Source organism: Patella vulgata, chromosome 6 (assembly GCF_932274485.2).
Source record: "Patella vulgata chromosome 6, xgPatVulg1.2, whole genome shotgun sequence".
Classification (NCBI taxonomy): Eukaryota; Metazoa; Mollusca; class Gastropoda; family Patellidae; genus Patella; species Patella vulgata.
Genome location: NC_065884.2, coordinates 4,931,741 through 4,945,994, shown reverse-complemented (window position 1 = coordinate 4,945,994; position 14,254 = coordinate 4,931,741). Strand labels below are relative to the sequence as shown.

At 37.3% G+C, this 14,254-nt stretch overlaps 1 protein-coding gene across 1 annotated transcript in view; it reads left to right on the top strand.

Annotated features, from left to right (window-relative positions):
• The first annotated feature begins 11 nt into the window (after positions 1-11).
• LOC130013124 (von Willebrand factor D and EGF domain-containing protein-like) overlaps positions 12-14,254 on the top strand; it is a 31,094-nt gene continuing 16,851 nt past the window's right edge. The window contains exons 1-9 of the mRNA XM_056101675.1: positions 12-31; positions 3,792-3,982; positions 5,789-5,930; positions 6,155-6,330; positions 6,471-6,615; positions 7,073-7,281; positions 8,162-8,303; positions 10,235-10,401; positions 11,018-11,277. Coding sequence (XP_055957650.1) covers positions 12-31; positions 3,792-3,982; positions 5,789-5,930; positions 6,155-6,330; positions 6,471-6,615; positions 7,073-7,281; positions 8,162-8,303; positions 10,235-10,401; positions 11,018-11,277 — 1,452 coding nt within the window. The remainder of the gene's footprint in view (positions 32-3,791; positions 3,983-5,788; positions 5,931-6,154; positions 6,331-6,470; positions 6,616-7,072; positions 7,282-8,161; positions 8,304-10,234; positions 10,402-11,017; positions 11,278-14,254) is intronic.

Below are 14,254 nucleotides of genomic sequence, written 5' to 3'. Positions count from 1 at the left end.
GCGATGTTGAGATGGGGCATGGTACACAAAGGTTGGGAACATCTGCCTTAATATGTATTACCGAATTCTGGCATCTATACCATCAGCGCATGTACAGTAGAGAATCTGAATGTCCATTGAAATTCAAATAGGATCAAAGAGAGTATGACTAAGTGTGTGTGTGAGAGAGAGAGAGAGAGAGAGATAGACAGACAGACAGACAGAGAGGGGGGGGGGCAGGACAAGTCATTATTAGTTATTAGTCAAACTCCAACGGACGGAACGATCTTTTCACTTTGCAGCACATTTTCTGTGGAATTCTCCACCCCTAGAGATCAAAGAATCGAACAAAATTCTGTGTTGTACCTGCGTATATAATATGTATCTGTTTCTTCAGCGGTTATTCGACTTGTGGGTGGAGTTGGACCACAGGAAGGGAGAGTTGAAGTTCGTATTGGTAATACTTGGGGAACAGTTTGTGATAATCAATGGGGTACAACAGACTCAGGAGTTGTCTGTAAGGAACTTGGCTTTAAAGGGTAAAGTACTCAATAAATATAACTTAACAAACGGATAACTAATGATTCACAAACAGTCTGGAAAGATACGATTGATCGTCCGTCTTAGCTTAAAATATATTTTTAAACGCCTAATTGTTAACATGTCCGTCTTTCGGTATACGTAACCCATTGTGATCACTATACTGGCATGTTCTCGTCGCCCCCATCTGTCCGTCCACCATGCGTTCACAATATAGGCTACAATTATTAACCGATTGACTTAAAACTTCTATTGTTTATTGTAATTAATGAGACGGAGGCGACTTTTGATTTTCATCGCTTTCCGAAAATTCCAGATATCAATGTCTGCCAACTCGTGCTCATCCTACAGGCTACACTTATTTATGGATTCTTCAGATGGTTATGGTGAGAAGTATTGGATTTGGATAACTGTCAAGTTTCATCATTGTCCGTCTCCGTCCGTCAATAAGTTCGTCCTAATGCCGAAAAGCCTTGAGTTCTTTATGGAATTTCTTTTTCAAATTGTGTTTGAAACATTAAATTTGGACAAGGAGAATGTGACCTACAGATATCGATGCTCATCACTGTCCGTCACCGTTAATGTTGAGGAGGCTGGATTATTCTTAAAATTTGATTTGAAGCATTGGAACTATTGACAGGATGAACCCTATTAATTTTCATACTTGTCTGTGATCCGTCAGTTGGACTGTCTGCCCATCAAATATTTATATCATGGTCTGATGATTTCAAATTGTAGCTGCCATGTGGGCGTTTTTCAGCACATTACTGGATAATTGATATATCTATGGTTTCACTTTCTAAAGAACACCACGTTAATTATACTTAGATTAAAAGTTAAATGTCTAGAGTAGACAACGGATAGTAGTTACAGTAATAGGCGTCTGTTTACCAACTAATTACAATGTTCGTTGATTGTTGTTTGATAAATATAAGCTAATTAACACACTTCATATCACTTTTACTCTAATTTATACACGTCTTTTACAAAAACAGGATTTATGGATGTTTAACAAATATTTTGATACTCTAATAGTAAAAGCTTGGGGGAGGTGGGGGGGGGGGCGCACTACACACAAACAAACCCAATGAGACAAACTACAGATCAATTGGAAGCAATAAACAAAAATTATTATTTCAGTAACCTAAATCGAAGGCAACATACATTTATTTATATATAGTGTGTGACCATTCATTCTCAATTTTTGATTTAATACACTCTAAATATGTCACGATGAAAGACAGCCACCAAATGTGAATTACCACCTGTTAACAACATCAGCCTATTCAGAAATTTGGGATAATTCCGGAACGGAAAGTCGTGGAACGCTGGAAATCGATAGCCCTAATGCTCCCAACGAAACGGGAAAAACATCCCTTAAAAACTGCAGCCTGTATCGCGTTCACAAGGTTTTCGACAAAGGTTGCAGAATGCTGAATATTAATAGGGTTCGCCCTCCTATTACCACAATGCTTCACACTAAATTTGAAAACAATCCTTTTAAAATGTAGCCTATTTCGGGTTAACAAGGTTTTCGTTAATGGGGGGGGGGGGAGAGATACCCGTTAATCGAGAGTCAGGGAACGCTGAATATTGACAGGGATTCGTCCATCCATGAACCCAATTCATAAACCCAAATTTGAAACAAATCGATTAAAAACCTGTAGCCGCTATCGCGTTCACTATCGTTTCGGCAAAACGGGAATACCCCAAGAACGGAAAGTCACGGGATGCTGAAATTAAAAAAGGCTCATCCTTTTATGTTCTCATTGTTTCCCACTAAATTTAAAAAAAAAAGAAATTTAAGAACTGAAGGCCCTATCACGTTCACAAGATTTTTGGGTAGCCGGTTATAGCTCTTCTACTTAAGGTAGCTGAACGCTAAAAATCGATAGGGTTCATTCTCTCATGGCCCAAATGATTCCCCCCAAATTTGAGAAACATTAGCTAAAATCTACAGACTCGATGGCGTTTATAAGATTTCGGCAAAGGGGAGATAACACGGGAAAATAAAGTCGCAGAACGCTAACTAAAAATCGACGAAGGGTTCATCCTCTGATAACGCCAATGCTCAGCACTCAATTTGAACACTGATAATAGATAGTGGTCGTCCTCTTCGGGCAAAATTTCCCTCATAGCACACTGTATGGCGTATGCCCGTCTTCATTAGCCCAGGTTAGGAGCAGAACAGTAGGACGTTAAACCCCATTTCATTTCATTTCATTTCTTATGGCCCCAATGCTTTTTATCAACTTTGAAAAACACCTGTAAAAAACTGCAGCCGCTATCGCGTTCACAAAGTTTTCGGGATTAGCTTCGGAAAGCAAAGCCGTAACCAGGTGAAAATCGATAGGGTTCTTCCTCTCATGAATCCACCAAATTTAGAAAAACTCCCGGTAACAAGTGGTTCCCATGCAAGATACGCCTACATTTGGCAAACGATGAACGGGCAGCAGGGAAAGCTGATAAGACTGGTCCTCTCATTGCTCCAATGCCTCACATTGAAATTGAAAAAAAGATCTTTAAAATCAGGAGCCATAATCCAGGAAGTTATGGTCCGATATTTCCAATATCGAAAGGAACCGAGATCTTTCGAATATAAACACATGTTTTAAGTTTCATCAAAATAAGATAAAAATTGTGACCCGTAGAGGGTCCACAAAGAAAATGTGAACGGGCAAATGAACATATGGGCGTATAAAAACTACAGCTTCTATAGCGTTCACAAGATTTTCGAAAAAAAGTGTACATAACTGTGGTACGACAGTCGCGATACGCTGATACTCGATATTTGTTGCCATATCACGACCACAAAGCATCACAACAGCTTTGAAAAGAATTGATCGAAAATTGTAGCCTCTATCGCATTCACAAGCTAATTGTTTCCCACCAAATTTCAAAAACATCTATTGAACACTACAGACTCTATAGAGCTCACAAAACTTTCCTGAATAAGAGGCATAACTATGGTACGAAGGGTCGCGTAACGCTGACAATGTTTGTCCTCTTGTGACCACAAAACATCACACCAAATTTGAAACGAATCCTTCGAAAACTGTAGTTTAACAAGCCAATTCTTAGCGGACGGACGGTCGGACTGGGTGACGACATAATACACCCACACTTATATGTTGGTGTATCACCATCAAATCATGTCCTTCGTGTTAATATGCCATTTGCCATTCCTAACACCAAGATAAACTGAAAAACTTAACACCTAACCAAGACCAGACTTGTCCACACGCAATATATTAGTAATATATATTTTATAGGTATCGTGATACTTATGGTTCCCAATACTCCGAAGCCAGAAAAGCCGCAGCCTTTGGACCAGGAGCTGGGTCTATTTTGTTAAGTGATGTATACTGTAAAAGAGTAGACGTGCATCTGCGAGATTGTAAGCATTCGTGCTGGGGTCTGGGTGGTTGTAGTCATCAAAACGATGCTTCGGTGAAATGTAAAGGTATGTTAAATACTATACGAGTAAGCTACTTGATCGGCTAGGTCGCAGTGTTCTGATTTTGGTGAGCCTAATAGAGTTTTGCATAGTTTTCCTCGTGAAAAACCGGTAAGGAAAGACATGTTAATAGCATGGTATTATAGTAATCTCAAATTAATTTGATTACAACAATGAAATACGTATTGGTTACAAAACACATATTCCTATATTGACATTTTACAACTCGATTCAGCCTGGAGATATATATATATTGTAGTCGAAATCTCCAGGCTGAATCGAGTTGTAAAATGTCAATATAGGAATATGTGTTTTGTAACCAATACGTATTTGATTGTTGTAATCAAATTAATTTGAGATTACTATAATACCATGCTATTAACATGTCTTTCCTTACCAGTCTTTCATGAGGAAAACTATGCAAAACTAGCTCCCATTAAGTGTGTTCATACGAAGGCGTTGCCTTCAAAACCGATGTTAAGAAGAGCTATTAACTCACTTAAAAATAAATTTTGGAAAAAGAAACGTGTGTTATGTAAATTGCCATGAACATTTGAAGAAGCATACACACGTTTCTTTTTTGGGTCTGTATAGACTGAGGGCTGGCTGAAAAGTTCTGGGTCTATCTGTAAAAGACCTGTACAAAGTCAATAGTTTTCATTTATTTTTCTACATAGTCCCTATCGAGGTGTACACATTTTTGCCAACGATGTGCCAACCCTCTTATACGAGATACCCACAACACTGGCAATATGTCGAGTGGTAAATCGTCGACCAGCCATCACCATGTTATGCACCCGGGTAATGGTTTCTTGAATGGTTGCTGTTGATGGCCGCCTGGGGCGGGGATCATGGTGACCAAGTGGGTAAGGCGCTGGCTCGCTAGCCTGGAGGTCGGGTGTTCGATCCCTGCATTGGCCGAGAAAGTTCATCCAGATTTCCGGCGTGGTATCCCCTTGTCAGTGGTGCAGGACAGATGGCCCGACAAGGACAGCTGTCTAGTCGTTCGGATGGGACGAAAAACCGAGGTCCCGTGTACACATTGGCGTGCACGTAAAAGATCCCTTGGCAGTTGTAATTCGATATATGAGTAGGCCATAGTGCCGCTGCCAGGGCAAAATTTCCCTCGTAGCACACTGTATGGCGTATGCCCGTCTTCATTAGCCCAGTTTAGGAGCAGAACAGTAGGACGTTAAACCCCGTTTCAATTCATTTCCGTCGTTGGCGCAGGTCATCGTCAAGGCTATCTCCGGTACGTTTATATTCCGCAGCCTACTTCTTTACTGTGGAAAAGTAAGGGGCACCATTCCCTAAAGTGGAGACCATGTCGGCAAGTATTTGTGTTGGGGCTAGTTGAAGGTACTTGATGACTGCCCTATAGCCAGTTTTGTCTATTTCTGGTGATTTCAAAGCGTAGGTTTGCAAAAAATTATTGTATAAAGACACTAAATACACTACAGTTGCAGTTTTATGTCTATGATTGGTGGCAAAAGTTTTTTTTTCAACCCACTTGTTCTATCCTTTTCAGACTTAGTTCAGTCTGTTCTCGTACTTCATATGATAAATCATTGTACATTCTTTTTATATTATGTGATATTTACCAGATAGAGGTTTGGTGGTAGCAGGAAATGAAACACGAGGGGATGTATCGGTTATTGCTCGCTTAACATTGCTTCAATAATACGAATCATTTAGAGGGAAGATGACATTTTCACCATCCTTAAAGAAAAGTCCTTTACGAATCGTACTACATGACACAGTTAACGTGATTGTATTTTTAGTAAAGTATTGCTATCTGGCTTATTTTAACAGTTGATATTAGATTGGTTGATGGATCAGGACCACATGAAGGAAGGGTTGAAGTGTATTATAATGGTGTGTGGGGAACAGTTTGTGATAATGGCTGGGGACCAGAAGAAGCAGCAGCTGTTTGTCGAGGCCTTGGATTTGTTCCGTAAATATAATACATACATGTATTTGTCATAACTTTTCACAGCACACGGTAGCATTTCTGTCTACTTTGCCCAAAATGAGTTAAGTAGATTACGTTGTTAAAAAAGTAATCAACCCATTTTAAAAAGGCATTTTATGTAAATTCACGTGACATGCTGAAGACTAATAAACACGTTTCTTTCTATGACAAGTGATATGATGAAATGATTATTTAATATTTTACAGTGATTTAGCTACGGTTAGAAAAGGCGCTCATTTTGGACAAGGGTCGTCTAGTATGCCTGTATGGTTAGATGATGTTGATTGTAGTGGATCAGAGGATTCAATAACTGACTGCCGTATTGGGGGATTCGGCTTGTCTTCTTGTAGTCATAGCAACGACGTCTCTGTTGTTTGCCAAGGTAAGTTATTATAGCACGAATATTGCTTACTTACTTTCTACATTTTTCATTTGATTATCCCTAATGGTCTTCCGTAGATAATAAACACCACCCTGGGCGTAACCAATTTTAAGGCTATGAAATTAAAGACTATATTTCAGCTATTGGTTATCGACTGGTTGGTAGATCCGATCCACGTGAAGGAAGAGTTGAACTATTGGTAAATAATCAATGGGGAACGGTCTGTGATAATGGATGGGATAAATATGAAGCAACCATTGTTTGTAACAAGATTGGATATCCCACGTAAAGTAGATTTATACTTTTATTAAGCCTAACCCCACACCAAAAAGGCCATTGCAATTAGGGAGAAATTCATAAATTAAGTAATAATAATAATCGTCTCGTCTAATTATCGCACCGGAATTCCAATTAACAGTCTGCTCATATGGGCGCATATTAAAGTCAGCAACCATATAACATACGTTTAAAGGCCTGTGAATTTAACCTATGTTTTTACACTTTGTGGTAATGAGTGGCACAAGCGGAGGAAAACGTGTAATTTGAGGTTGTTAAGGCTATGGTTAGGAGGAGATATCATTATTAGTAGGCGATTATTAGATGATCTTGATTGACATAAAATACTGTGATTTATTAAAAGTAAGCAAAATCAAAACAGTTGTAATTTAATACAGATAATTTAAACACGCGTGTGTTAGTTAAATACATTCGGTAGTAATATTTGTTGTTTTTTCACTTTAAGAACTCGAGCTGAAGCATATGGTGGAGCATTTTTTGGAGAAGGGTCTGGTCCTATCTGGCTTGATAATCTCAACTGTCAGTATCGTTACACTCCAATTCATGCAAGTTCCCTTTACACGGTTTCACATACTACGTTATCGACATGTCAACATACTGGATGGGGTCAAACTACATGTAAACACAATGGTGATGTCTCTGTTAGTTGTCATCGTAAGTAACGTAAATAAAGTATAGACCTTTGTCTCTCTATGAAATTACCACCATAAACGCAACTATTAAAATTACCAAAAGCAGTAATTGATTTAACACAAGATAACATTAATTTGTGGACAAAAAGTAGACAATATGTATGTATATACAGAATACGTAACATCACTAACAATGAATCTAATTGTTACAGTATTGGGTCTTTAGATCTGGTTCTTGACGACAACACTGGTTTAAACTTCAAATAATACTTGTATTCTGCTTCTAACTATAATGTACAAACATCTTAATGTTAAAGATCTCATAATCAACTGTGTTGGGGGAGCCATGTCCTAGCTTGGCTTAGCACGAGTGTGCCAACTCCCGGGCGCTCTCCTGCGTCCCGTCTCGCCTGCTAATCTCGTGTGTGTGAAATAGCTTTATTTAACGTCCGCATCCACCGAGGTGATATCGCAGACAACCTCTGCAGATCTCGTTCCAATGGGTTTATAAACCCTTCTAGACAAAGGATCTCACAAGATTACACATCTGGTTATCGCCAGATTAAATCTTCAGTATTAATAGGAAACCATTAACAATAAACAATAACGAAAGGGGAATGTATGTGATTGGAGTCGGGATGTGTGGATAAGAAACAAGAGTAAACAATATAATGAATTAAGTTGAAGTTGTATTATGACATCCAATGAAAGGTAATATACCATTAAAAAGTAATGGTATATACACATCGTCTGTATATTATAAAAATACGTATACTTACCTTTATTTTGGTTTGGCATATTTTGCACGACTGGTCGAGTGAGTGGCTAACTAAAGATATAATGAGAACACATAGTGTCTATTTGAATTACTATAAAAACCGTTCTTCAATATTCATCCACAGCTTCAGTCCGTCTAGCTAGAGGTTCTAAACCTAATGAAGGCAGAGTTGAATTTTACCAAAGTAATCGATGGGGGACAATTTGTGACGATGGATGGGGACCAGAGGAAGCATCGGTCGTATGCTGGGAACTGGGATTTAAGAGGCAAGTTATATCTTTCTTTTTTAAATAAAATATGATCCTATAAGGTTTGTTCTATGTACCTAATAATTTTTAAGCACACACACTAAGAATACGGATGTTTTTAACACGGTGCTATATAACTATGTCCTGTCATTTCAATTAGGAACAGTGGTGACTCAGTGACTCGCGAATTTTCTGGCGCACTTTACCCTTGTCGATGATGCAAGACGGGGAGGGGGGGCTGACAAGACAGATTCTAGTCGTTCTGATGGAATGAAAACCGAAGTCCCGGGTACACATAGGTGTGCACGTAAAGTTTAAAGTTACAACTGTAGATACCATATCCATCGTGAATGTGGTTATAATATGCAAATCAAAAGGAAAAATGTTCAGAAGTGAATGCAGCTTACAGTATTGGTTTGTACAATTATCATAGATCCTCATTTGACAAAGAGTATTTGACACTGAATTAACCACTTACATGAACTAAAATATTTTTGGTCTGGAAATCTTAACTTTTTACCTTATGTCGTGCTTTCGAAAATCACTAGACCCCATTCTTGTAACATTTACAGGTGAAAAGGCATATATTATTGCTTCCTAAAGCAACTCGAATGTTAAAATCTTCTTCGAGTTCACTTTTTATTTTACATCGGCACCTGTATGTATTTCACGAAACAGTACTGTTTCTGTCACCACATAGCCATCAAATTAATACAGAGGAATATTAAACTTTTGAAAGGCCTACGAGCCGCCTGCCAATGTTCAGGGCAAACTATTGAACCGTACGGAAATTATCGCGACAAATTCCTTTATGGGGTTACGTAACCAGCATATAATGTAATCCAGAGACTATTTCCAGTTAAGAAAATTTTAGCTGTTCAAAATATAAACCTTTCTTTGAAAATGAATCATACATTTTCAGAAAGAATAAAACAGTTTTATTATTTCATGAACGGCTCCTCAAAGATGAATTATGCAAAAGCCAAATCTGCCCATTGCAAGTTTCTTTATTATTGGTTTCAAATAGAATATACATTATTATTTAGACATATATTCAATTAGCAACTCTTTGGTGAATGGATTAGACCAACTATGGCATATAACAGGTTAACGTTAAACTGGATGCCATGCAATAATAGGATTGACAATCGAGACTTCGTTTATTATACGTCCACATTATGCCGTCGCCCCTGTCTGTGTATGTGTGGGCGTGTATGTGTCGCCTACAGGCCATAATACTGAACAGATCCTTTTGAAACTTTGCATACCTACTCCTTATACCCCAAGGATGACAACTGCATGTCCTGACCCCCAGGGGCAGAGCCACGCCCATTTTTTGTGTTTATCGTTTACAGGCCTCAATTCTGAATGGATCAACTTGGTACTTGGTATATGTATGTATTCCTTATAGCCTAAGGGCGTCAACTATTGATTTTGGTGAATTCCCTGACCCCAAAGGGCGAATGCCAGAATACTGAATGGATTATCTTGGCGCTTGGTATACTTATTCCTTATACCCTAAGGACGGCAACCATTGATGTTGTCATTTCAATAACAGGATGGTGCCTATTTATATTGTTCCATATTCAACACCCAGGGGCAGAACCACACCCGATTTTTGTATTTATCATCTACAGGCTGCAATTCTGAATGAATCATCTTGGAACTTTGCATATTTATTCCTATTCAAACGCTCATATTTGGTCCCAGGATAAAGTAATTTGACTGAAGTGTTCAATATATTCATTTTCCATTATCTATTATGAAATTGTATAGCAAGAACTACCAGCCCTTGATCGAAATCCTACATAATGCAGCTTTAAACTTTATCATATATGCACAGTGTTTGGTAGTTTATTTTCATAAATAAATTACATAAAATAACTACAATACGAAGAAAATGGAATATAAATGGTAAATGTTTACATGACATATTTTTCTTAATTAAGGAGTGGAGCCATAGCTAAGAAAGGTGCTTATTTTGGTGAAGGAACAGGGTCGATACATCTTTCAAATGTTGTTTGCACGGGCCAAGAATCGTCTATTTATGGGAAGTGTACATATAGTCGTGCCTATGGGTGTACTCACAAACAAGATGCATCTGTTATATGTTTAAGTTAGTAAAATGATTTTTATTTAATTTTTTCACATAGTCAACGTTAGATAATAGGTACCCACCCCCCATCTCAATTTGACCTAGTTATCCGTGTTTTAGGTCGCACAAAAAAAAAACGGATTCTATTTCTGACACTTCCCACGTTAAAGGGTTATAAAGTTGTTCATATTTTTTAACTAGCAGCCTTTTATCAGTAAAATGATTCTTTTTACCTATATCAATTGGAACTTTTAGCCTAATTAAAATATTATTTCTTTAGTTTGAAGATATATATAATTATATATATTTTAATTTATTTGTAAAGATTTACTCTGTATTTAGGACTAAATATACACATATACTTCAAGATATCCTAATACATGACGTATGCTTCACCTTATATATGGATGCCTATATATTGTGTATCTTACTCTATACACCCAAAGACTACAGCTTCACTGTTATTCATTTATAGATCATTCTAATAGACCATAGAAAGTAAGTCCAACCCTACCACTCACGGAACTAGAGCTCGTGCTTAATACAAAAGAACAATATTTGTTGAAAGTTTAGTATTTTTGAAACATTGAAAAATGGAATCGTGATCAATAACAGACATCCTTTGTTTCTTTAATAGCCGAGTCTAATTTAGATGTCCTCCCTATTGTTAATATTACCACTGAATTAATGACTGGGGACGAAGAACCAAGAAAGATGTACCGGTTCTTCTGTGATTTTGATGGAGTAGATGAGACTGTTTTTTACTCTTCCGCGTGGTACGTGGATGATACTCTGGTATATACTAGTGCGGTAATCAGAGGTTCGTTAGATCTAGAAAGCTTTAAAAACAGACTCAGTTTAACAGAAGACAAGTTGAACAGAACAGTTGGTTATGATGTAAGTTCCATCGTAGATATACGTTATAGATATAATTATAATATAACAGTCATTTCCCCTTGACGTTTGTTTAAAATTCCCACTTTAAATAAATATATATATTCATTCCCACTAACCGAATTTTACATGTTTAGCAAATATCGATGCAGCTGAAAATTAAATGTAATTAAATTGGACATTCTACAACGTTATTAATTACAAAACAAACCTGAAGCGGTATCACTTGGCATTAACAGCTTCATCGGACAGGAAGTAACACGAAATGAGGTCAAGGGAATTCCATTTTGTTAGTAACAGTCTTTATCACCCAGTCCCTTCATTAATCTATCCGTTAGGAGAAATTTACCTAGGGACAGGGTGATCCAGACCTCACCAAAACACGTCCACGCGTGTTTAAGTAAAAAGGAAAAATGCCCCTGGTATTAACTCCAGAGCAAAGTCAGGCTTTTGAAGTTATAAAAACAGGCCAAAAATATTGCTGTAATGGGACGTCATCGTGTTGTTGCTGTCTGTCTATTTGTGCATACAAACAAAAAAATACGGACAAAACGCAGGGTGACGACTCTAGAGTGGCACTAAACACCGTTTTGTACAATGATTTGAAATATTTTAAATTCATTAGTCAATATTCAAAAAAAATAAGGGTTTCTGAAAAAATGATGAAACAAATAATGATCGAAGCCCGAAGAATCTGTTATAGCAGAACTCGGCCGAAACCTGTGACGTCTGATTTCTGACATAGGCATCGCAAGCAAACGAATGGGCTTGGAGTCTATGCCTTAGTCTGGAATCAGTATTCAGCAGAGGTGTAGGGGCTGAAGGGGACTCTATTCCGGGCACTTCATTTTGCTGACTAAAACGCAAAATATTTTTTCCCAATTATGTATTATGTTAATTTTTTGGTATGTTACATACCAATGAAAGTATTAAGCTGTCATTCTAAGATTCTTAATTCGTGGTCAGCTATGAAATTCATTTTTAGTTTTGGTAACACGCCTCGACCAATCAAAAATAAGGGGTTTCCCATTGACCTCATTTCGTGTTACTTCCGGTCCGACGAAGTTGATAATCGCCAAGTGATAGCGTTTCAAGTTTGATTTATAATTAATAACGCTGTAAATGACCAATTTATTTACATTACAAGCTGTATATTAACACTTTGTTGTTATTGTAGTAAGCAGGGGTAAGAAGTTTTATTTGAATCCCTTCAAGTGCCTATGGTGAAGGGTGTTTGTATAGAAAGTGTGTATAAATTATAATCAGGTTGAATTAAAAATTAGAACTGTGTAAAAGCTTTGTTTTGGTACGTGAAGTCACGGATTGTCACGTTAACAATCACGTTACACCATGATCTATTGAGTATAGTAGCATCCATTACCTAATTAAGTGGAAAAAAACTGTCATTTTGAAGTCTTAATAAAACCGGAAGTTCTACTTCAAGACCGAACCTTTTTATATTAGATGGCAATAGACATCAGGACCATCATATATGCAAATGTTAAGGGCCATTGAACAGTCAGGTTACCAGATAGTAGGTCAAAAGTTGAAAAAAATAAAAGTGAAACATGAAGTAAACGAAATCGAAATTAAAAAATCGGCTCTCTAAGAATTGTTGCGATTTGGAGAAAGTTAAAAAAAAAATGTTTCCAAAATCGGAATCAAAATGGCAGCTGAATATCATTTGAAGGTTTTTTTTGTAAAATCCAATATGGCGGCCAACGGTTGAATATTTTATTGAACAAGGTCTCGAAAATGAAATACAATATCTGGGGTTAACACCACCATATGTCATTTGTAGTCTATTTTTAAAATGGAAAGAGCTATTCATGTTCGGGACAAATCGGAAGACCTCGGTAATTACCAGAAGCCGTCACAAAAATTTTCAATATGCCATTTTGAAGGCATCAAAGTGTTCCCTATTCCTAACAGATACGCCATCTTGAATGTAGAAGAAATGCTGTAGAAATCTTTCGCAAATCTTTGATGTTAAAACTATGACAAGTTCTGAATTTCGAAATCCCCTATGGGATTTGTCCAAAGAATCCAAAAATGAAAACCCAACGAAGATCCGCTGAGAAATAACCATTGTGAACCTGATACCTGCTTTTGAGCAACAGGTTGCCAAATGTTGCAATGTTTTAGAGCCGGTCAAAGAGACGAGAAGTAACATTAAAGTCAGTGGGGGAAATTAATGGTTACCTGTGTCCATATAAGTGAATATGAAGTGATTTACTTACAATGAAAAATTGTATTGTTATTTTTATTCGTGAACAGTCCAAATATAACAACGAAAATCCTTGCCCTCTCTTGGTCAATTATACACCCTTTTAAAATTATTTTGTCGTTTGTGAATTAGTAATATTTAATTGGTTATGCATTGTTGTTTTGGTGTGTCTTGTTTGTTCATGATCAATGGCGCTCGAAAGCCGTGTGTCCATAGAGTATCCGACATCGTGTGCGGGTTTTGATATATTCATCGTGTCTTACATATTAGATATTATGATCCCATTTTTTTAGGTAAGGTAACAACATCACTATTGACTGAAATGTACTAATTTCGAATATTATTGATAATACTGGGTCAGAGGTTCGGCTCCTTTAATTCTAAAGCGTATATATCTACAAATACTTTATCTACGTTAATTAATCTGCTTCTTGGATTCTTCAGCAGGTCACGTCTTGTCACGCCTTGTCACGTCAACAAACAAGTTACGCCATGCATTATTGAGTATGGAAAGATCCAACACCTATTAAAGTGGAAAAACCTGTCATTTGGAACTGTTAATAAAACCGGACGTTGTACTTCAAGACCAAACATTTTGATATTAATTGTTAGTAGACATGCAGGTCATTATATATGAAAAGGGCAAGGGTCATAAAAAGGTTAGGTCATCAGGTAGAAGTTGAAAGGTCGAAGAAAATTTAAAGTGGAACCGGAAGTAAATGAAATTAAATTTAAAAAATCGACTCCCTAAGG